Source organism: Sinocyclocheilus anshuiensis, unplaced genomic scaffold (assembly GCF_001515605.1).
Source record: "Sinocyclocheilus anshuiensis isolate Anshui unplaced genomic scaffold, SAMN03320099.WGS_v1.1 scaffold1832, whole genome shotgun sequence".
Taxonomy (NCBI): Eukaryota; Metazoa; Chordata; class Actinopteri; order Cypriniformes; family Cyprinidae; genus Sinocyclocheilus; species Sinocyclocheilus anshuiensis.
In genome coordinates, this window is record NW_015555884.1 from 489000 (window position 1) to 506291 (window position 17292).

General features: G+C 35.6%; 1 protein-coding gene and 1 pseudogene across 5 annotated transcripts; one reads left to right on the forward strand and one right to left on the reverse strand.

Moving 5' to 3' along the window:
* Nucleotides 1-1957: 1957 nt before the first annotated feature.
* LOC107675881 (B-cell receptor CD22-like) lies at nucleotides 1958-11870 on the forward strand. 5 transcript variants are annotated; one of them, XM_016470381.1, is made up of 18 exons: nucleotides 1958-1982; nucleotides 2572-2602; nucleotides 3384-3428; nucleotides 3503-3937; nucleotides 5029-5352; nucleotides 5464-5721; nucleotides 5869-6135; nucleotides 6484-6747; nucleotides 6849-7130; nucleotides 7303-7572; nucleotides 8307-8567; nucleotides 9266-9353; nucleotides 9501-9609; nucleotides 9760-9890; nucleotides 9962-10019; nucleotides 10100-10212; nucleotides 10360-10414; nucleotides 11570-11870. In XM_016470381.1, exons 3-18 carry the CDS (start codon nucleotides 3392-3394, stop codon nucleotides 11807-11809), a joined length of 3192 nt encoding a protein of 1063 aa, XP_016325867.1. In that variant the 5' UTR covers nucleotides 1958-1982; nucleotides 2572-2602; nucleotides 3384-3391; the 3' UTR covers nucleotides 11810-11870. The 5 variants fall into 5 exon arrangements, with proteins under 5 accessions (XP_016325867.1, XP_016325864.1, XP_016325868.1 ...); XM_016470378.1 differs by lacking the exon at nucleotides 1958-1982 and having other exon boundaries at nucleotides 2238-2602; nucleotides 3381-3428; XM_016470382.1 differs by lacking the exon at nucleotides 1958-1982 and having other exon boundaries at nucleotides 2238-2602; nucleotides 3381-3428; nucleotides 3530-3937.
* Nucleotides 11871-12854: 984 nt separating this feature from the next.
* Nucleotides 12855-16750, reverse strand: LOC107675883 (sialoadhesin-like; annotated as a pseudogene).
* Nucleotides 16751-17292: the final 542 nt, after the last annotated feature.

The window sequence follows — 17292 nt, forward strand, 5'->3', positions numbered from 1 at the left end:
ATACCTGTTACGGGGCGAACGAGACGTGAGACGTGCGGATCCATCTGCAAGGCTTTATTAAAGGGTGTGGTCATGAAACAGGCATGGGTCAGACAATGGCAAACAGGTATATTAAGGGCAAGACTGAAGAGTAATCCAAAAAGGGCGTGGTCAAGCAGCGGCTAACAATATCCAGAGGGCTTGACACGAGGGGTTATCCAATAACACTAGCTAGAGTCCAGGCAAGGTGCAAACACAGTCCGAAACAGCAAGGCAAAGGGTAATTCCAAAACAAGCTATAAACTTCAGGGGAGGCAGAGATCAGACAAAACGAGATAACAGGCAAGGATAAAGACACGGGCTATACTAGATTAAGAAACTTGGAATGGCTCCGTAAAGTAGCTATCGCTATGAGAGAGATATGCGCTAAACAATACTCGGCGTTGAATGGTGGTGTGAGACTGATTTATATAGTGTGTGTTATTGGTAGCAGCTGTGTGTGACTGGTTTCAGGTGAGCTTGTGATTAGTGCAATGGAGCATGGGAAATGTAGTCCAGGGTGATGTGTAACAGTCTGTGTAGTGTGAGAGTCCATGTGGAGAGCAGGTGACCTCTGGTGGTGAGTGAACGGAAGTTTATAGAGCGGATTCGTGACACATACACCTAAATTGATTTAAATTAATTTCTATAAGGACTGCATTTGAATTTAAGGACATTTTAACCACCAAATAACTAATTGCATCTAAGCTGAATCCCATCATTTACAAACAAAATTATCACTAATGGTATCGAAGGTTTTTGGAAGTCTAAAAACAAAATAAGAGAAGGATCCAAAACCAAATCATGACAGTCAATTAAATCCAGAACTAATCTTACACTGGATATGTGACAAACCTCATAAACCCAGACTGGCACTCATCAATCAAATCATCAAGGCCATATTTTGCTCGAACAGATGCCAAAATATTTTAGTTGTTATTTAATAATGTGATGGGTGCCAGTTATCAACCAGAAGAGAATCTTTTGGGGGGATTTTGTATTAAAGTAACATGCTCTCTCATTGATAATAGAATGTAACAAAATATTCTTCATAAACTCATAGTAAAAGTTTTATATAACTCTGAAGTCAACCCATCACTCCCTGGAGATTTATTATTTAATATATTAACACCTTCTTTAAGTTCTTCAAATGATTTTTTTTTAAACACATTAGATTTAAATCATTACTAATGGTTCTTACTGAAGTTTTTTTTTTTTTCAAAGTTCCTCATATTCACCAGATATCCTAATTGCAAAGATATGGATCTTTCAGTTGCACTTTATTTTACAGTATGTGTACTTACATGTTCTTACAATGTACTTACCTAAGAGACTTCACGGTTAGGTTTAGAGTTATGGGTTAGTACCTAGTTATTACCTAGTTATTGTAATTACTATAATAAGTACATAGTATGTGCATGGGGAAAAGGACTGTAAAAAAATGCTACCGATCTTTCTATAATGGATTTCATATCATAAAATTTCAACATTCAAAATTATTCAGCTTCCATATCCCCGTATAATGCAACTTTGAGGCTAATGACTTTATGGTAAATTACAACAGCAGTCAATATGGATGTATAAGATCACTAGAATAGAATCACTGTTCATTCTGGGTGGCATCTATCCAAGAAGCTATTCAGAACTAACTGTCAGATTTTCTCCGAAGTGTTGTTTGTGTTCTTTAAGGAAATCATTGTTTTTGCACTTCCACCCAACATAAACAAATAAAATGGTAACGGGCCTCACTGGACAGGACACTGGCTTATCTTATCCACAATTTCAGACACCACTCCTTAGCAGGTTTCCTTCACTCGAACCCTGTATAGTTGTAGACACCACCTCTGATTTTAGCATTCTTCTTCAACTATTCTGCTTTGCGAATGAGCTACAGCACTTGCCTGTTCTGCAGCTTCGGATATTAATTCACCTTTGCACTCCTGTAAGTCCACAATTTCGAAAAGGTGGGATGATTTCATCTCTTCACTGGTGTTTAAATATGTTTCGATCGTTTTTTTTTTTTAATGTCTCTCTTGTTGTGTGCTATGATGATGGTCTCTTGAAGCTTTTTAATGAGAGATCACCTTTAGATTTCTTTGATGCTGGACTATTTATTGGTGTCTGACCATTAATTAATTTTTTTAAAATACAGTGTTCTTTCCATTTCCTTAAAAGTAGAAATCATCTTAGAAATAATATGTAGGCCTGCGTTCAATTGTTAGATTACAGTATATCCGCTTATACATGGTCATAAACACATCTCTCATGTTTACTTTTTCCAGCTGCACCATTAGTCTGCTGATAGCAGCACGTTATACACCTCCATTAGAGGGGGTTTTATTTTCTGATTAGTTTTGACAGAACTAACCACTGCCACAGGAAGTGAGCTTCACGCTTAGATGGCAGAATTAACATATCTCTTTATCTCTACCAGGAATGTGTGCTTTTTGCCTATTTCTTTTATGTCTGTCAGTTTAACTATGCAAATACAACAAGTTAGAAATACACTTGGGTGAAGTTCTCCTTTTATTTCTCGGTTTGAACATTTTTAAGACCCATTGAGAACAACGGATTCCATTTCAAGGTAAAAGATTTGTATCTTTCTTCCTTTTTTTACTGTGGTAAAAACACATTTGGTAGTTGTCAGATTACCAACATAATCAGTTAAAATGTAAAGCTCATGCATGACAAGCACTGTGCTTCTTCAAACAAAACATTTTTGGCATGGAAATGAATCATTATAGTGTGAAAATGTTGTTTGAGAAATATTAAGGGTGTCATCAGCAAGTTCTAATATATAAGACTGTAACTGTTTAAGGAAAAAAAATAGGTGTCAGTTATTACAGCAATAAATGATTTCGCTTGATGGGGCAGTAGGCCTGATTTGTTCACTACTGTAATTGCATGTTGAATACAATTCTGTAACAAATTAAATTAAAAAATGTAAAAAAAAAAAAAATTTAAAACAGGGCACATTTCATTCTCAAGCTTTTCGTCAGGTGTCTTTTTTAATTGTATGATGTCGTTACGTTGCTGTCTTGCCGCCAGCCAATCGCTGCACTGCTGATCGTCGTTTCGAGTATCGACACATAGCCCCTTTTAAACCAACCCATGAACGCGCTATTATCTCAGATAACTCAACCCAGCCATACTAATCATCTTGCCAAAATGACACTTTTAGCATGCAATGATGAACCAAAAAAAAAAAAAAAAGGAAGGAGAAACAGACTAACTCAACATCTGTGACTACAAAAATACACATATTCACCCACACACAACGACAAGCACCAAAAGTGCTGTCAGAGCTTGCTCTGAAGAAACTGGAGCTCAACAGAATAATATAACTGTCTTTATTTCATTAGCAGCAGACAGGATGATGGTTCCTGAAGGGATTCCTCTACTTCTGTTTGGTGTGTATTGTCTATTATATACTGAATGCTGATTTCTGTAAATGATTGTGCTAATTTATTGGTATACATACAAGTATCACTGATGTTGTTTTTTCCTGCAGTTCTTCTTGAGGGCTCCTGCATCAGTTCAAATGAAGACCTAATAATTGTGCCTGAAAAAACAGAAACAACTTATGAAGGGTCATCTGTGACCATCCCCTGTTCTTACAAAAAACCAAAGGACAAGACATATACACTGCTGTGGTTTAAAGATCAAATTTATCTCAAAGACATGATGTTTAACGGGACTATTGTATACAGTAACATGAAAGAACGTCCCCAGTCTCCGGGTTACTCCAGCAGAGTGGAATACATCACTGATAAAATGTTACAAGAAAACCAAAAAGACTGGATAAAATGTGATTTAAGAATCACCGATCTGCAAAAGACAGACAGTGGGAACTACAACTTTAGATTTATTGGTTCAGACAAAAGGTTCATGAGTAAAGCTCTGTCTCTCAAAGTTGAAGGTGAGCAAAAATTCTGTTTTTCAGAAAGTTCATGCTGCTGTTTTGTTTTTTTCAAGATTTTATTGGCTTTTAGCCTTTAATATGATCGGACAGTACTCAGACAGGAGGTGAAGAGGGAGAGAGAGAGGGGAGGAGGGGTTGGGGGATCGGGAAAGGTCCACGAGCCACGACTCGAACTCGATATGCACAAAGCGCAACGGCGCTATATGTTGGCACACTGCCCATGAGGCCATTGGCGGTGACCATGCTGCTGTTTAAAAAAAAATAAAACTGAATGTGACCAGGGGCTCCAAAAATTACACTTAGCAAATAATAAAATAGTTCCTATGACCCGACACTATATTTTAAGTCTTTATGAAGATGCTACTGGTTCTCGTGTGTCTCATAATCAATCACAATTCTCCAAATATGAATAAGCATATCTTTTAATCACACAAATAAAACTACGACAGAGTGATCATCAGTGAGAATATTCAGAAGTATATTGTGCAAAAGTCCTTGATTTTTGTCACTTTTGGAACTTTTTTTTTTTACTAAGAAATATATTTAAAAAATAACTGAACAACATGAGGGCGAGGGTGATTAATTTTCATTTTTTGATTATAGTTTTGATAATTATGGAAGCTTATTTCTGCTATGGAATAGTAAAATTGTAACTTTTTATCTCACAAACTGACTTTTTTCTTGATTTCTGAGTTTATATTTCACAAATCTGTCTCTTTTTTCTTACAATTCTGAGTTGCAAGATATAAACTCAGAATTACAAGATATACACTTGCAATTCTGAGAATAAAAGTCTGAATTATGTGATATAAACTTGCAATAGTGGGGGGGAAAGTCAAATTTAGTCACAGAATAACAGGAAATAAACAACTGTGCTTTTAACTTACAACTCTGGACTTATCTCACAGTTACAACATTACAAGTTTATTTATCAGAAATTGTGCTTTTCTTTTCAGAACTGTGAGTTTATATCTCACAATTCTGACTTCTTTTCTCAGAACTTGAAATTGCAAGATTTCAATATATTTCTTTGTTGGAGAAAATGTGAAGGTTCTGGATCACCTGTTCTCGCTCCATATTGTTTTCAGACAATCCTTGTAAGGTGCACATTGAAACGTCAGATCTGAAGAATCCACTCAATGAGTCAGAAGAATTTACTCTTCGCTGTTCCACATTTGGCTCCTGTGATTTTCATCCTGAGTGGCTCGTCCATACATCAGGACAAAAGCAAGAATGGATGTCCTCCTTGTCAACTGATACGATTATAGAGACTGAAGAGGGAAAAGAAGGCAGAAAGGTCACCAAATTGAAGCTCAATGTGACATGGAAGGATGACAACAGGATTCTGTCTTGTCATCCAGCGAAGAGTGAGGACAGCTGCCAGATCAGGAATATCACACTGTTTGTGGAACGTGAGTGTGTATAGCATGTGTTTATGAACAAATACTGTATATTTAGTGTACACAGTCACTGACTGAGCATTATTCACTCCAGCTGTCCACTTCATCTCTTTTCTTCTCTAGATGCACCTAAAGAGACAAAGGCAACAGTGAGCTCTGAGAATGTAGAGGAGGGAGATTCTGTCACTCTCTCCTGCACCAGCACAGGTCGCCCTGATGTCAGCTTCTCATGGTTCAAAAAAGAGAAAATAGAAAAATATCAACAAATGTCTGACTTGACACTAATTAATGTGAAACCAGAAGACAGTGGAGAATATTACTGTGAAGCTAAAAACAAGCATGGAGCAAAGGAATCAAATATCATTACAATTTATGTGAAGTGTGAGTATAATGTTTTAGGTAAACAGATACCTTTGAAGAACGTCATAAAGATTTTGAACTTCAGTACTTCATCTGTTCAAATAATTTAATTTTACTTTAAAATGTAATAAATTTGCATTTCTTGTGCCTGTGCACTGCATTTTTCAGATGGTCCACAAGGTGTCACAGTGCAACCTCCTGTCAACATTAATGATCTCAAAGAGGGAGATAAACTGACACTCCAGTGTTTAGTCCAGAGAGGTAACCCAGCAGTCTATCAGTTTATGTGGTACAAAAATTCCCAAGCCCAGCATGAAACTAGCGAGACATTTATCACCACTAAAGTTACTGCAGAGGACAGAGGATCTTACCATTGCCAGGCTGATAACGGGATAAAAACAGCAACATCAAATAACCTCGAAGTATCTGTAAAGTGTGAGTATTTCTGTATATTATTTGTAGCACGTCTTTATATACCTGCACCTCCAACAAACTAATAAAGTGCTTTTGTTATTGATTATAATTAAATATCTGCTAAATATGAAATCAAACTCTTAGTCAGCTAATAAATTTATGATAGTTAGCATTACTCCATGTCATTTAGAAAGCTTATGCAAAATGAACTAATTCAAATGCTAATTATCAAAAGCATGTTAGATGATGAATCTCTTCACATAAATTAGTCACAATTAGCCTACATATTTCTAAAAAAATCATGAATATTTTATTATAGTATACTGTGACAATGCTTTTCAAAATTTTAATTTTTCTTGTCTCTCACAGATTCACCAAGAAGCATCAAAATAGAGGGCACAACCTCTGTAAAAGTGGGCACTCCACTGACTTTGACATGCTCAGCTGATGCTGACCCTCGGCCACACACATACAAATGGAAGCACACACCTAGACTGTCTTCTGTCCCGTTATCAATGGAAACTGGACAGTTAAACATTGAGAATGTGACCATTCAACATGCAGGGCGGTACACATGTGATGTTACCAACACTATTGGAACAGGATCACACACCATTAAAGTTGATGTGCTTTGTAAGTCTGTTTTGCTCTAAAATCTATACCTTAACTAATCAAAGTAAATGATTTCACGAATAGCCAAGTCATTTGGACACTTTTTCTTTTCAACTCTGCAGATCCTCCATCTAATCTCAATTTGATCATGAAGAGGGAAGTGAGAGAGTTTGAAGTGATCTCCATTATCTGCACGGTTCAAAGCTTTCCTGTGTCACACCTCACAGTGACAGGACCTCAGGATGATCTGACATATATTCAGAACAATCAAAGGAACAACACTGCATCTGCAAACAAGTTGACAGTCTACTTGAATGTCACCGAGTCAGATGCAGGAACGTACAAGTGCAACGCAGAAAGTCAAGAGGGAAAACAAGAAACTAAACAAGAGCTAATTGTGTTTCGTACGTAATAATCAATTTGTTTTTGATTATTTAAATAAAGTTTCAAGGACTTTTGAGAGACGTGAGATGCTTTAATTTTACTTGAAAGTGACCAAACTGATAAATAGGACTTTGAGCATTACTTCACCTAAATAATTTGAGTTTCATCTTCTTATAAATCATGTGTATATAGACGTACCCAAAAATGTGACTGCAAGTGTTAAAGGAGAACAAACATTTGGGAGTGAGCTGACCCTTACATGTGAGGCTCGTGCCAATCCTGCTCTGTCCTCATATGAGTGGAAGAAATGCTTCAATGGACAGTTAAAGACAATTGAACGGAAACGTGGACAGAGACTACACTTTCTTTCTCTGGAAATCTCTGACTCTGGTCAGTACGCCTGTATTGCTCAAAATTCCATTGGAAAAAGAGAATCTCTATTAGTTGAGATCAAGGTGAAATGTGAGTACTTATTTCTACTAGTTATTTGACACACCTTAGTTTCTGTCAGGACCACTATCGTCAAAGATGATTGACAATTAGCATACAGCTTGGATTGGCGGTATGGTTCTGTTCTGGGCAAGAACTCCCTGCGCCTCCATGCAGCCTAGCATGGATGAGAGCAGGGAGAGCAGCAATAACCCCCCAGGGTAAACAGAACAGAACTAACATAAATGTATTGCAGATATTGTTAAAGTTCAATCATTTTATCTACACATTTTAGAATTAGTCTGATTCAAGGAGAATCAGAAGGCTGAATCCCGACTGACAGAGGAGGAGTTGGGGATGGAGGAGGGTAATTAGCTATTGAGCAATGCGAAAACTGCTGATAATACCGAGGGACCTTATATATGAATGCTTAGATAGGTGTCGTAGTCCCATAGGTAGTTGGGGATCAGCTGAAGGTCAGCTGATGCGAGCTTGACTAACGTGACCTGCCAGAACTAACGCTATGCTTGATTTTTAGTGAAAAAAAATGCTTCTTAATTTTTGGAATTTGACTTTTCTGACATATATAAGATTGACCAATGTTGTGTGATTAGTTTAAGTAGTCTAATGAATGACCTTGTCATGATAGCTGGGTTAACATAACACTGTCCAAATGTGTTGTTGTATAAAAATAAATCAAATAGTCAATGCTTTCCATCTACCAAATATTATGAATATATACATGTCCTTTTGCCTGTTTTCTATAGATGTTCCAAACATAAAAATGGTCCATAACATGACAACATTAACTCAGTGGAATTGGGAGTTTCCAGTCTATCTGACCTGCAGTGCAGATGCATATCCTCCTGCCACGGTCTACAAATGGTACAGAGAGGAGGACAACACGACCGCACTGTCAGATCATCAGAACTTCACTGTTCAGCCTCAGAACCCAGGAATCTATTACTGTACAGCAGCCAATGCTATCGGACAATCACGATCCAAAAACATCATGTTATTTATTGGCAGTGAGTATGAAATAACACATCATAAATATGTATTTAGAAAATTACTCAAATTGGAATAAAATATTAGCTGCATTTAGCTAGAACTTCTTCCGCCAGACTTTAGACATGACCCTCTTTCTACAACTGCCTCTTTGGCGTGACCATGATAACCAAGAAATTTATTTAGCCTACCTAATATTTTAATGATATCTGTCAGGGTGTAGGATGGTTTTCTGCATATCATTCCATGAAACCTTTATGAAAGCATAAAAATACCATAGTCTGTTGAACGATTTTTAGGAAACATACTAAGTTCGCATACTTGTTTCTCTGAAAAACAATGCTACAGCCAGTTATTCTACTTTGAAGCATGTGATCCTGCCTATTGCCAATTTACTCAATAGTATTCACAGTAAACACTCCAGGTTGCCAGTTGGTGGAAAACACCTTTTTCTAATATTTTGACATTGTACTGCAATACTTATATCAACCACTAGCTGTCAATATTTCATACTGGCCCCCCCCCCTTTTTTGTAAAAAAAAAAGGTAAAATTATACATGAGCACATCGTAAATGCATGATTAAAGCCAATTTCTTCAACAATTTGTACTTCTTTAAGTGGTTAACTGGGTAAATTCATGAATTTGGGTTAGATTAAGTCATGCAGGGTTGTTTTAAAAATGATTTCTTGATCTCTTCCCAAACCTCTCTTAATTTAGGTAACTCTCTTACGGTGTTCTACCAGATCATCTTACCCATCATTCTACTGTTGATTCTTATTTGTGTGGCCGTCTTTCTGATACGCAGGTGAATTCCTCTTTCTTTTTCTAGATGTTAAGTTGAAAATACCACTAAATTAGCTTGTATCATTTAATAGTTCATCTGCATATTAGTATAGCCTTATCAGGTGTTGAGTTATCAGTTATTCCAATTATTGCTCTTGTTATTTTACAGGACTATCATCAAGGCAAGATCAGATCAGCAAAGTGGAGCAGATAATCCTTTGTGCTTTTTTCCAGTATTCCTGTCACGCTCTTCTACAGTGACAAACTTACTTTTATTGGTTATTTTACTTCTGTTTGTTCTGGAACTGAGCTACTTACAGTATAATATTGAAATCACCTTTATATGTATTTTTTAAACAATGAAATATATCTGTTTGCTTAATAATAAGAGATAAATCCTTTTTTGTTTGGAATATTTAAACACTTAGGGATCACGTAATAATACCCAGGAGAATCTGTCAGTGGCGGGCATTCCTGATTCAGGTTATGGAAGAGTTAATCAATCACGTCTGACACCCAATTCCCAAGACCCTACTCGAGCACAGGACCCTATTCCAAGGTAATAGCAGCAGAACTGATGGAGACATCCACTATTTGTAATGAAATTAATTCATCTTTTTTTCTCTCAAGGCCGAAATCTAATATCCACACGGTGTATGCTGCTATTAAACTGCCACAAATGAAACAGGTGAGAAAATTTTTTTCTTTTTTTGAAACATCAGTATCACGTTTTTATGCTTAGCAAGTTGTCTTTTTTTTTTGTTACAGAGAAGACAGTCCCCAAAACAACAAAAAAATGGATATATGGACAATGACGCAGCTACATCTACCCTAAACTATGTCACTCTTGATTTCAAGGGGCAAAATGAGCCAGAAAAAAGGTAACACAGATAAGGAATATTCAAATCAGAAGTTAAACGTAAGTTAGAACTTTATGAAATCAGAAAAAAGTATAAATTCAATGCGCATTTAAAGATATGACAAATGCACTAATTATGCTTTTAATTTTTTTTACATTTTGATTTTAGAGTACCTGAAGGATCAGCAGTCTATACTACGGTGTCAAAAAATAAACAGACAATGGTAAGACTTCAGAATATGCAAGTAATGCATGCAACTCGCGGAAGAATATTGTTTTGGTTCTGCTTCGACTCTGTACGAAAAAAATGTGGTTTGCGGCAACAATGCACACATGGAAATCTAAAAAGATGACATCTCAGCGTGAAATTCTTACGAGTAATTGGAAACATTTATGTCTTTATGACGTTTTTTTATTTTTACGACGTTTACAAGCTGTCAGATCTGAAACTCTGTGAATGAAACGCAAATCAAAACACATGCTCAAGAGATAACCAGCTTAGATGGCGTTGACTATTTATATAGCTGAAGACGTTTAAAAAGAAGATGTTAATTGTTAATTTGGTGACATATTGTGTGTATAATTTACGCGATCCATCATTGAAAATGAAATCCAGCACAGCACTACAACAATGAACCCATAATGAAATTACTCTTTCCAGTGGGCTAGTTAACATTATAACAAACACACGCTACTATTAGAGAGCTACATGATTATCTGTGGATTAAACAAAACATCTTACCTGTTGAGTACGAAAGAAGCCATCTCTGGTCGGTTTTAAATCCTTTCAAATCTTGGGAGTTCTCATCACCAGAAAAGCCCATGTTGATTCGGGTTTTATTACGGACTCTGTCGCTTTCCCTTTTTGCTTATAAACTCTGCTCTGTTTGGAGTTCCTTTGATTTTAGAACTGTTGATTTTACGTTTTGCACGGTCCATGGTCAATATTTCTCTCTCATTGTGACAACAATCTTCCAGCTGTTTGCTACTCCCACACCATATGCGCCAGAGTAGAAAGAGCTGCCTCTCTCCGTTTACGAATATGACGAGACACGCACAGGTGAAGTGCGTATGTACGCAATTTCCCGCAAAATCCACCCTGACAGGCCTAAAATATAAAATACTTATAATAGGCTTACTGTAGTAATTCAGGGTAAGACAAAAACACGGTTTGGATGAGTTATGATGTACTCGCTCAAAAAATAGTTTACATAATTATAGTCTATTCAGAATAGTTGTTTTGTGTTATCATATGTCTACAGAACAAACACACTCACAATAAGGTGTTCACAATAAGGATAAACCAGAAATTGTATGGAGCACTTTTTATATAACTGTATATTGAGAACATTTGTTTTATTATTTCATCCTCTTCCTAGAATTCCCAATCAGAAAATCCAGATTATGAGAATGTTTCTTCTGCGTGTGTGCCAAAACTTCCATGCACAAATATGGACTGGGAATCTGATACCAGCGAAGAAGATGAAGTGAATTACACCACTGTGTCTTGTTCTGCCAAGTCTGCTGTTAAAGAACCCAAACATAAGCAGAAGAGCTGCCTTAGCAGTTCAAGCTCTGATGACGAGGACAGAACAGTATATTCAGCCATTAATACATAAACACAAGGAGTTTCCAATTTAAGTATTAAAACAAAGTATTATATCCTTAATCTGTATTATAGTTATAATATTAGTCTATATAATGTTATTTGAAAGTGAAAATATCATATAAATTATGATTCAATAAGTGTGCTTTCTACACCTTCACTTTTTAGTTTTGCAGTGAGTTGCTGTTGCATTAATATACTATTGATAAAAAATAATTAATAATGTTTTGAAAATACTATTTCATTATGTATCAATGCACCATATATTTGTGTGATCAATTCTTGAGTGGAAAATTGCAAAAAAATTGTGTGAACATTTACTTTCACTACATTGTGTGAAATGCAACAACATTGCTTTGTAATTTTTTTCATTAAACATTTGTATTTGCCACTGCTGAACTGCCAAGCTGAGAACATTTGACTGGTTGCATAAAACTGTAAATGAAAAAAAAAAGTCTCCTGGGCTCAGTGATTTCAGGAAGGAATTACACTACAAGTTTGTTATAATATGAGAAGCAAATAATTGTTTACAAATAAAATAATTTAATATGAAACTTTAATTGGACACAATGATATAATTGAATCATGTAGTCATATACAAAAGTAGTAGAGACATTTTTAACAATCAACAATTTACAAATGTGACTCTGGACCACAAAACCAGGCATAGGGTCAATTATTTTGAAATTGAGATTTATACATCATCTAAAAATTGAACAAATAAGCTTTAGGATAGTATTTGGCCAAAATATAACTATTTGAAAATTTGGAATCTGAGGGTGCAAAAAAATCAAAATATTGAAAATCTCCTTTAATGTTGTCCATTTACAATAAATAAATAAATAAAATAATACAATTTACATAATTGAAATTTACAAAATATCTTCATGGAACATGCTCTTTATTTAATATCCTAATGATTTTTGACCCATACAATGTATTTTTGGCTATTGCTACAATATAGCCGTGCAACTTAAGACTGGTTTTGTGGCACAGGGTCACATATATAATTCAGAGTGATACTTCAGAGATGTTGTTTGCTCAACCAACCTGCCTAAAGGATTATATATTCCAAAGATAAATGCATATATTATAAAAGTATGTTACGTATTGTGTTGGAAGGCATGATATCTTGATGCTACATAACATGCATGCATGACAAATGTTTTATTATTAATGAAGTCTGACATTGTTGATCTTCTTAAAAACGTTATAGTGAAACCCATTTTGGTTTTGACGTGTAGCTTTTTCATCAGACATTTCCATAGATATTGCCTTCATCCATGTTGATGTAATCAGCTTCATAATTATAATCCTTATGGAATATTTCAAGAAAGTACAAAGCCAGACATCAGTAATTTTAGTAAGAATTTGTCAAAGAATCTATTTCCAGAGTGTAACACACTAATAGCAGAAATAAACAATATACTCACTGAGTGGGATTTTGGATCACTGAGGTGCATGGGGGAAAATACACATTTTTGTTGTTATTTCATTTAAATACCAAGCATAATTTGTCACTTTTGAAAAATGTAAAAGACTGAACATCCACTTATTAGAGACCTAATGTGGTTCAAAGTTGCTGTACCTCTTTGGTGATGGCATTCGAGGTTTGGAGAAAGGCTTTTTTCCTGACTCTGTACTTGCATCTTTTGACCTGGGAACAGATGTTATGTGTAAGAAAAAGAAGCTGATGCTGTAAGTTTTAATAACGCCTTTAACCTTTTGTTTAATTTCTACTTTATTTCCTGTGTGATTTGACCTCAAGTTTAATGCGTTTAATTCCTGACAGGTCCAACATCTTTTAAATAACTTTTAAATGAAATTATAGGTAATTAAAGATCACATAATCAAGCATCAAAGACAGCAAATGCATAACAATTATATTGTAATTAGATAAGCATTGCTTGTTTTATGTCATCCAATGAACATCTACACAGCCAAATATGGTAAGTGGTATGGCAATTTGTATTAGACATCATCTACTTTGTTCTCAGAATATATAATTAGCTTTTGTTGAAGTATGAAGTTATAAATGGATAAGTTATAATAACGGAAATAGACAGAAAGAGACAAGTCTTTGAATATCATCTTCTCATTTCATTTACAACAAATTTATCAGTATTTTAGTTCATGTACAATGAAGTTCAATTTGGGAACACCTGGCTTAAAGAAACATAAACAAAGAGTTACCTTTGTCGCTTCTTGTAAATGATGACTACAGTAAGTATACAAGCCAGAAGGAACAAAAGTGAGGGTGTTAAGATGTAAAGACCAATAGTCTTGAGTCCAGTGAGCACTGGGTCTGCCTCATGATGGAAAGGGGTAAAACAAATATATAATTTTTTAGCACACAACTGATATTAAAACTGATATCATAACTGATCTGAAAGGCAAGGCAATGGTGTAAGTATGAAATACAGGGAAAAAAACAAAGCACATGCTTCTTTCTGGATTGGATTCACAAGATTTGGAGCGCAAGAGAATCAGTATAAAACCATATAAATTATGATATATGGGTGGGACAAAATGCTAATAAATTACTCACTTTGCACATTTAAGACAACAAATGCCATAATGTCTCTTCCAGAAAATTTTGCAGTACATATCAATTTTTTCCCATGGTCTTCTTTTGCACCCAGAAAGGTTATGTTGGAATAGGTGATCTGCTCTAAACCAGAAAGTGTTTTGTTCCACTCTGTGACCTGCACATTCTCATAGTTCCATGTGATGTTTGGATTCTCTTTCTGGCAGGAATGGTAGATAGTACAAGTGAAGTTCTTTGCGACGCTCTCTGTGACATCTGCCAGTTCAGGCTCAATCGATATGTTATGATGAACACCTGAAATTGAACTGAAATCTTGTAATAGGTCCAACTGTGGCATTTTAACTGAACTTAGAGCTAACATCACACAAAGCAGTTCATGTTTGTGTTTACTCACATTTGGCACTTTTATCTTTTTGTAGCTGTCACTGTTATTCCACCATAATGTGTTACTGAACACTCAATAGTTGAATGTTCTGTCTTTATGACACCTGTGCATGTCAGAGTGATTTTCCACAGGCCGTCTTTAAAATGCTCATTGTCTATTTCATCAGATCCTTCTATACCGTTCAGAGTGATGCTTGGTTTGCTGTATGGACACGTGTGGAAAGTTGAACATGCTACTGTGATGGTGTCACCAGTCTTTTCACCTCCAAAAATGTTGATTCTGGGCTGCTGTGGACTTGCTACAAATAGCAGAAATGTCACAATTAGGCAACACACTCTCACAACTAGATCACGAGTTAAAGAAAGAAAAAAGTATTTCCATACCTTTGACAAGGATTGTAGAAGTGACATCATAAAATTTGTAGGTGCGATACCCTACATTTTCAGGGTCAATCCATGCATATAATTTTTCTCCATGGTGGGACGGTTCCAGGTTTTTGATCAGCAGACTGCAATCCCTACTTGAGCTTCCGTATAAATCAGTTTTTCCTCTGAACTTCTCGATGACATTGTCTGCATGCAAAGGATCGTAAACTAAAGGATAACCTCTAGAGACCCACTGATACCACACAACTCTACGTGGGTCTTTGGGTGGGTTTGATGTGTAGCTGAAAGAACATGGAATGACCAGACAGGAACCTTTGAGGCCGTGAATGTCTTTCGGCATTCTCACTTCCCATCCCAAAGCATCATAGAGCAGAACACCTGTGGGAGAAAAGTTGGAGTCATTAATGGCTGTATGCTATTTAGGCTGGAAATTTTATCATTTCATTTATCCCATATTTTTTTCTGTTAGTATAGCACACTATAATACACTAAACTTTGTAGATGTCATAAGTGTCAATAGTAGATTCAGCTTATGCGACTGCTGTAAACATTTAGTGTAGAGATGTTTAGCTGTTTTTATATGATTGTTAAATCTTGTCATTGCTGATTTGGTGTATAGTATGAGAAATGTATTAAATTAATCGTAAAATGTAATGGGCATGTGTCAATCGTCATTTTATATTGTGTTTAGAAATAACGTTCTTTCCATATTGTCCAAGAAAAAAAAAGCAACATCTATATTCAAATAGAGTCTAGATTTAAATGAAATTCAACGATGTGACAGAGTTTGTTTTTAGTCACAGTACTTGTAAATTAAACAGCATTTGTTAGTCTGTCTAGTCTTCACTGGTAGGTGATCTGGATGTTGTAGTTTTTAGAGAGCCTCCATCTTGATCTGTAGTACTTTACCACCGCCAACTTGAGGCAACATAAAATTTCTACCCTTGACAACTCACCCTCGAAATCCCACACTGGCACACAATTTACACTGTAAAGGCTAATGCTTTTGCACAATGACTTATAGGTTTCACTTTTTTTTTTCAAAATGTTGATTAAACTGAGAATATTAGTGTCTGTTTTATAGCTTCACATTATTTTATCACGGAATAAAACATATGATTTGTGAGTGTAAGGCAGATGGTAGGCAGTTTTTTGACTGCTGTGAATAAAGTTGTCCCTGTGTGTGTAAAATTGTAGCCTATTATTTCGATATGATTTTGGTATTTCATAACTGAGTAGCCTAATGTGGAAATTTCTGTTAAATTATATTAATAAATGTATAGAAACATTTTCTGTGACAGAACATGCCCAAAACATGCCTAAAAGAGGACAACAGACAATGTACCTTGGAAAAGTAAATGAAGTAGAAGTGGTGCTTTCATGTTCCTGGGTCAATACATAAACAAAAACCAAAGTTAAATGTCAATAATGGGTGAACATCCAGCCTAACAGTTTATCACTTAAATTGTAGTTTTCACAATAATGATTTAATAATAATACATTTGTTCTCCCTTCAGTCTTCTTCTAAAGCACTTTAACGTAACAATTTTATTTTGCATTCCTACCTTCTCAGTAGTCCTCTGTTGAGGAAAGGATAAGAAGAACCTTTTACCAAGAAGAGTAAAATATGAGAAGTGAGAGAAAGGAGAAGCATATTTTTCAGAAAAGTGTTCTCACCCACACCCACCAGGATGAAAAATATTTCCTTGATCTTGTCAGAGCTCATCACATCATGGTGCTTGTGTTGTGACACCGCAGTCAAAAACAGTATTTCCTGACATGAACACCACAATTTGCGACTCTGACAAGAGAGGGTTAAGAAGTGGTACATTTAAAAACAATGTACAAAATGCCAAACTGAACTTAACGTGTAACACAGCTCGTTATTAAATCTGAACTTGTTATTGTGCCCAATTAGGATTATGCATTTTCTTTTCACAATCATTTTTACAAAGATGATTATTTCTGAGAACATTTGGTTTAATTACAGTTTATTAATTCAGTAGCAATATACTTTCAAATGTCAATGACAAACAAATTTGCATTAAAGGGGTCATATGATGTTGCTAAAAAGAACATTATTTTGTGTATTTGGTGTAATGCAGCTAATCCGACGATTGACAGCGCGATGTTGATGTATTTCCTCAACAACCAGCACGGATCAGCTCTAGGCATGA

Coding starts and splice junctions, on each gene's coding strand:
- LOC107675881 (XM_016470381.1), top strand. CDS start 3,392: ATGATGGTTCCTGAAGGGATTCCTCTACTTCTGTTTG. Junction 6,748..6,848: donor CATTAAAGTTGATGTGCTTT/GTAAGTCTGTTT, acceptor TCAACTCTGCAG/ATCCTCCATCTAATCTCAAT. Junction 10,213..10,359: donor CAAAATGAGCCAGAAAAAAG/GTAACACAGATA, acceptor TTTTGATTTTAG/AGTACCTGAAGGATCAGCAG.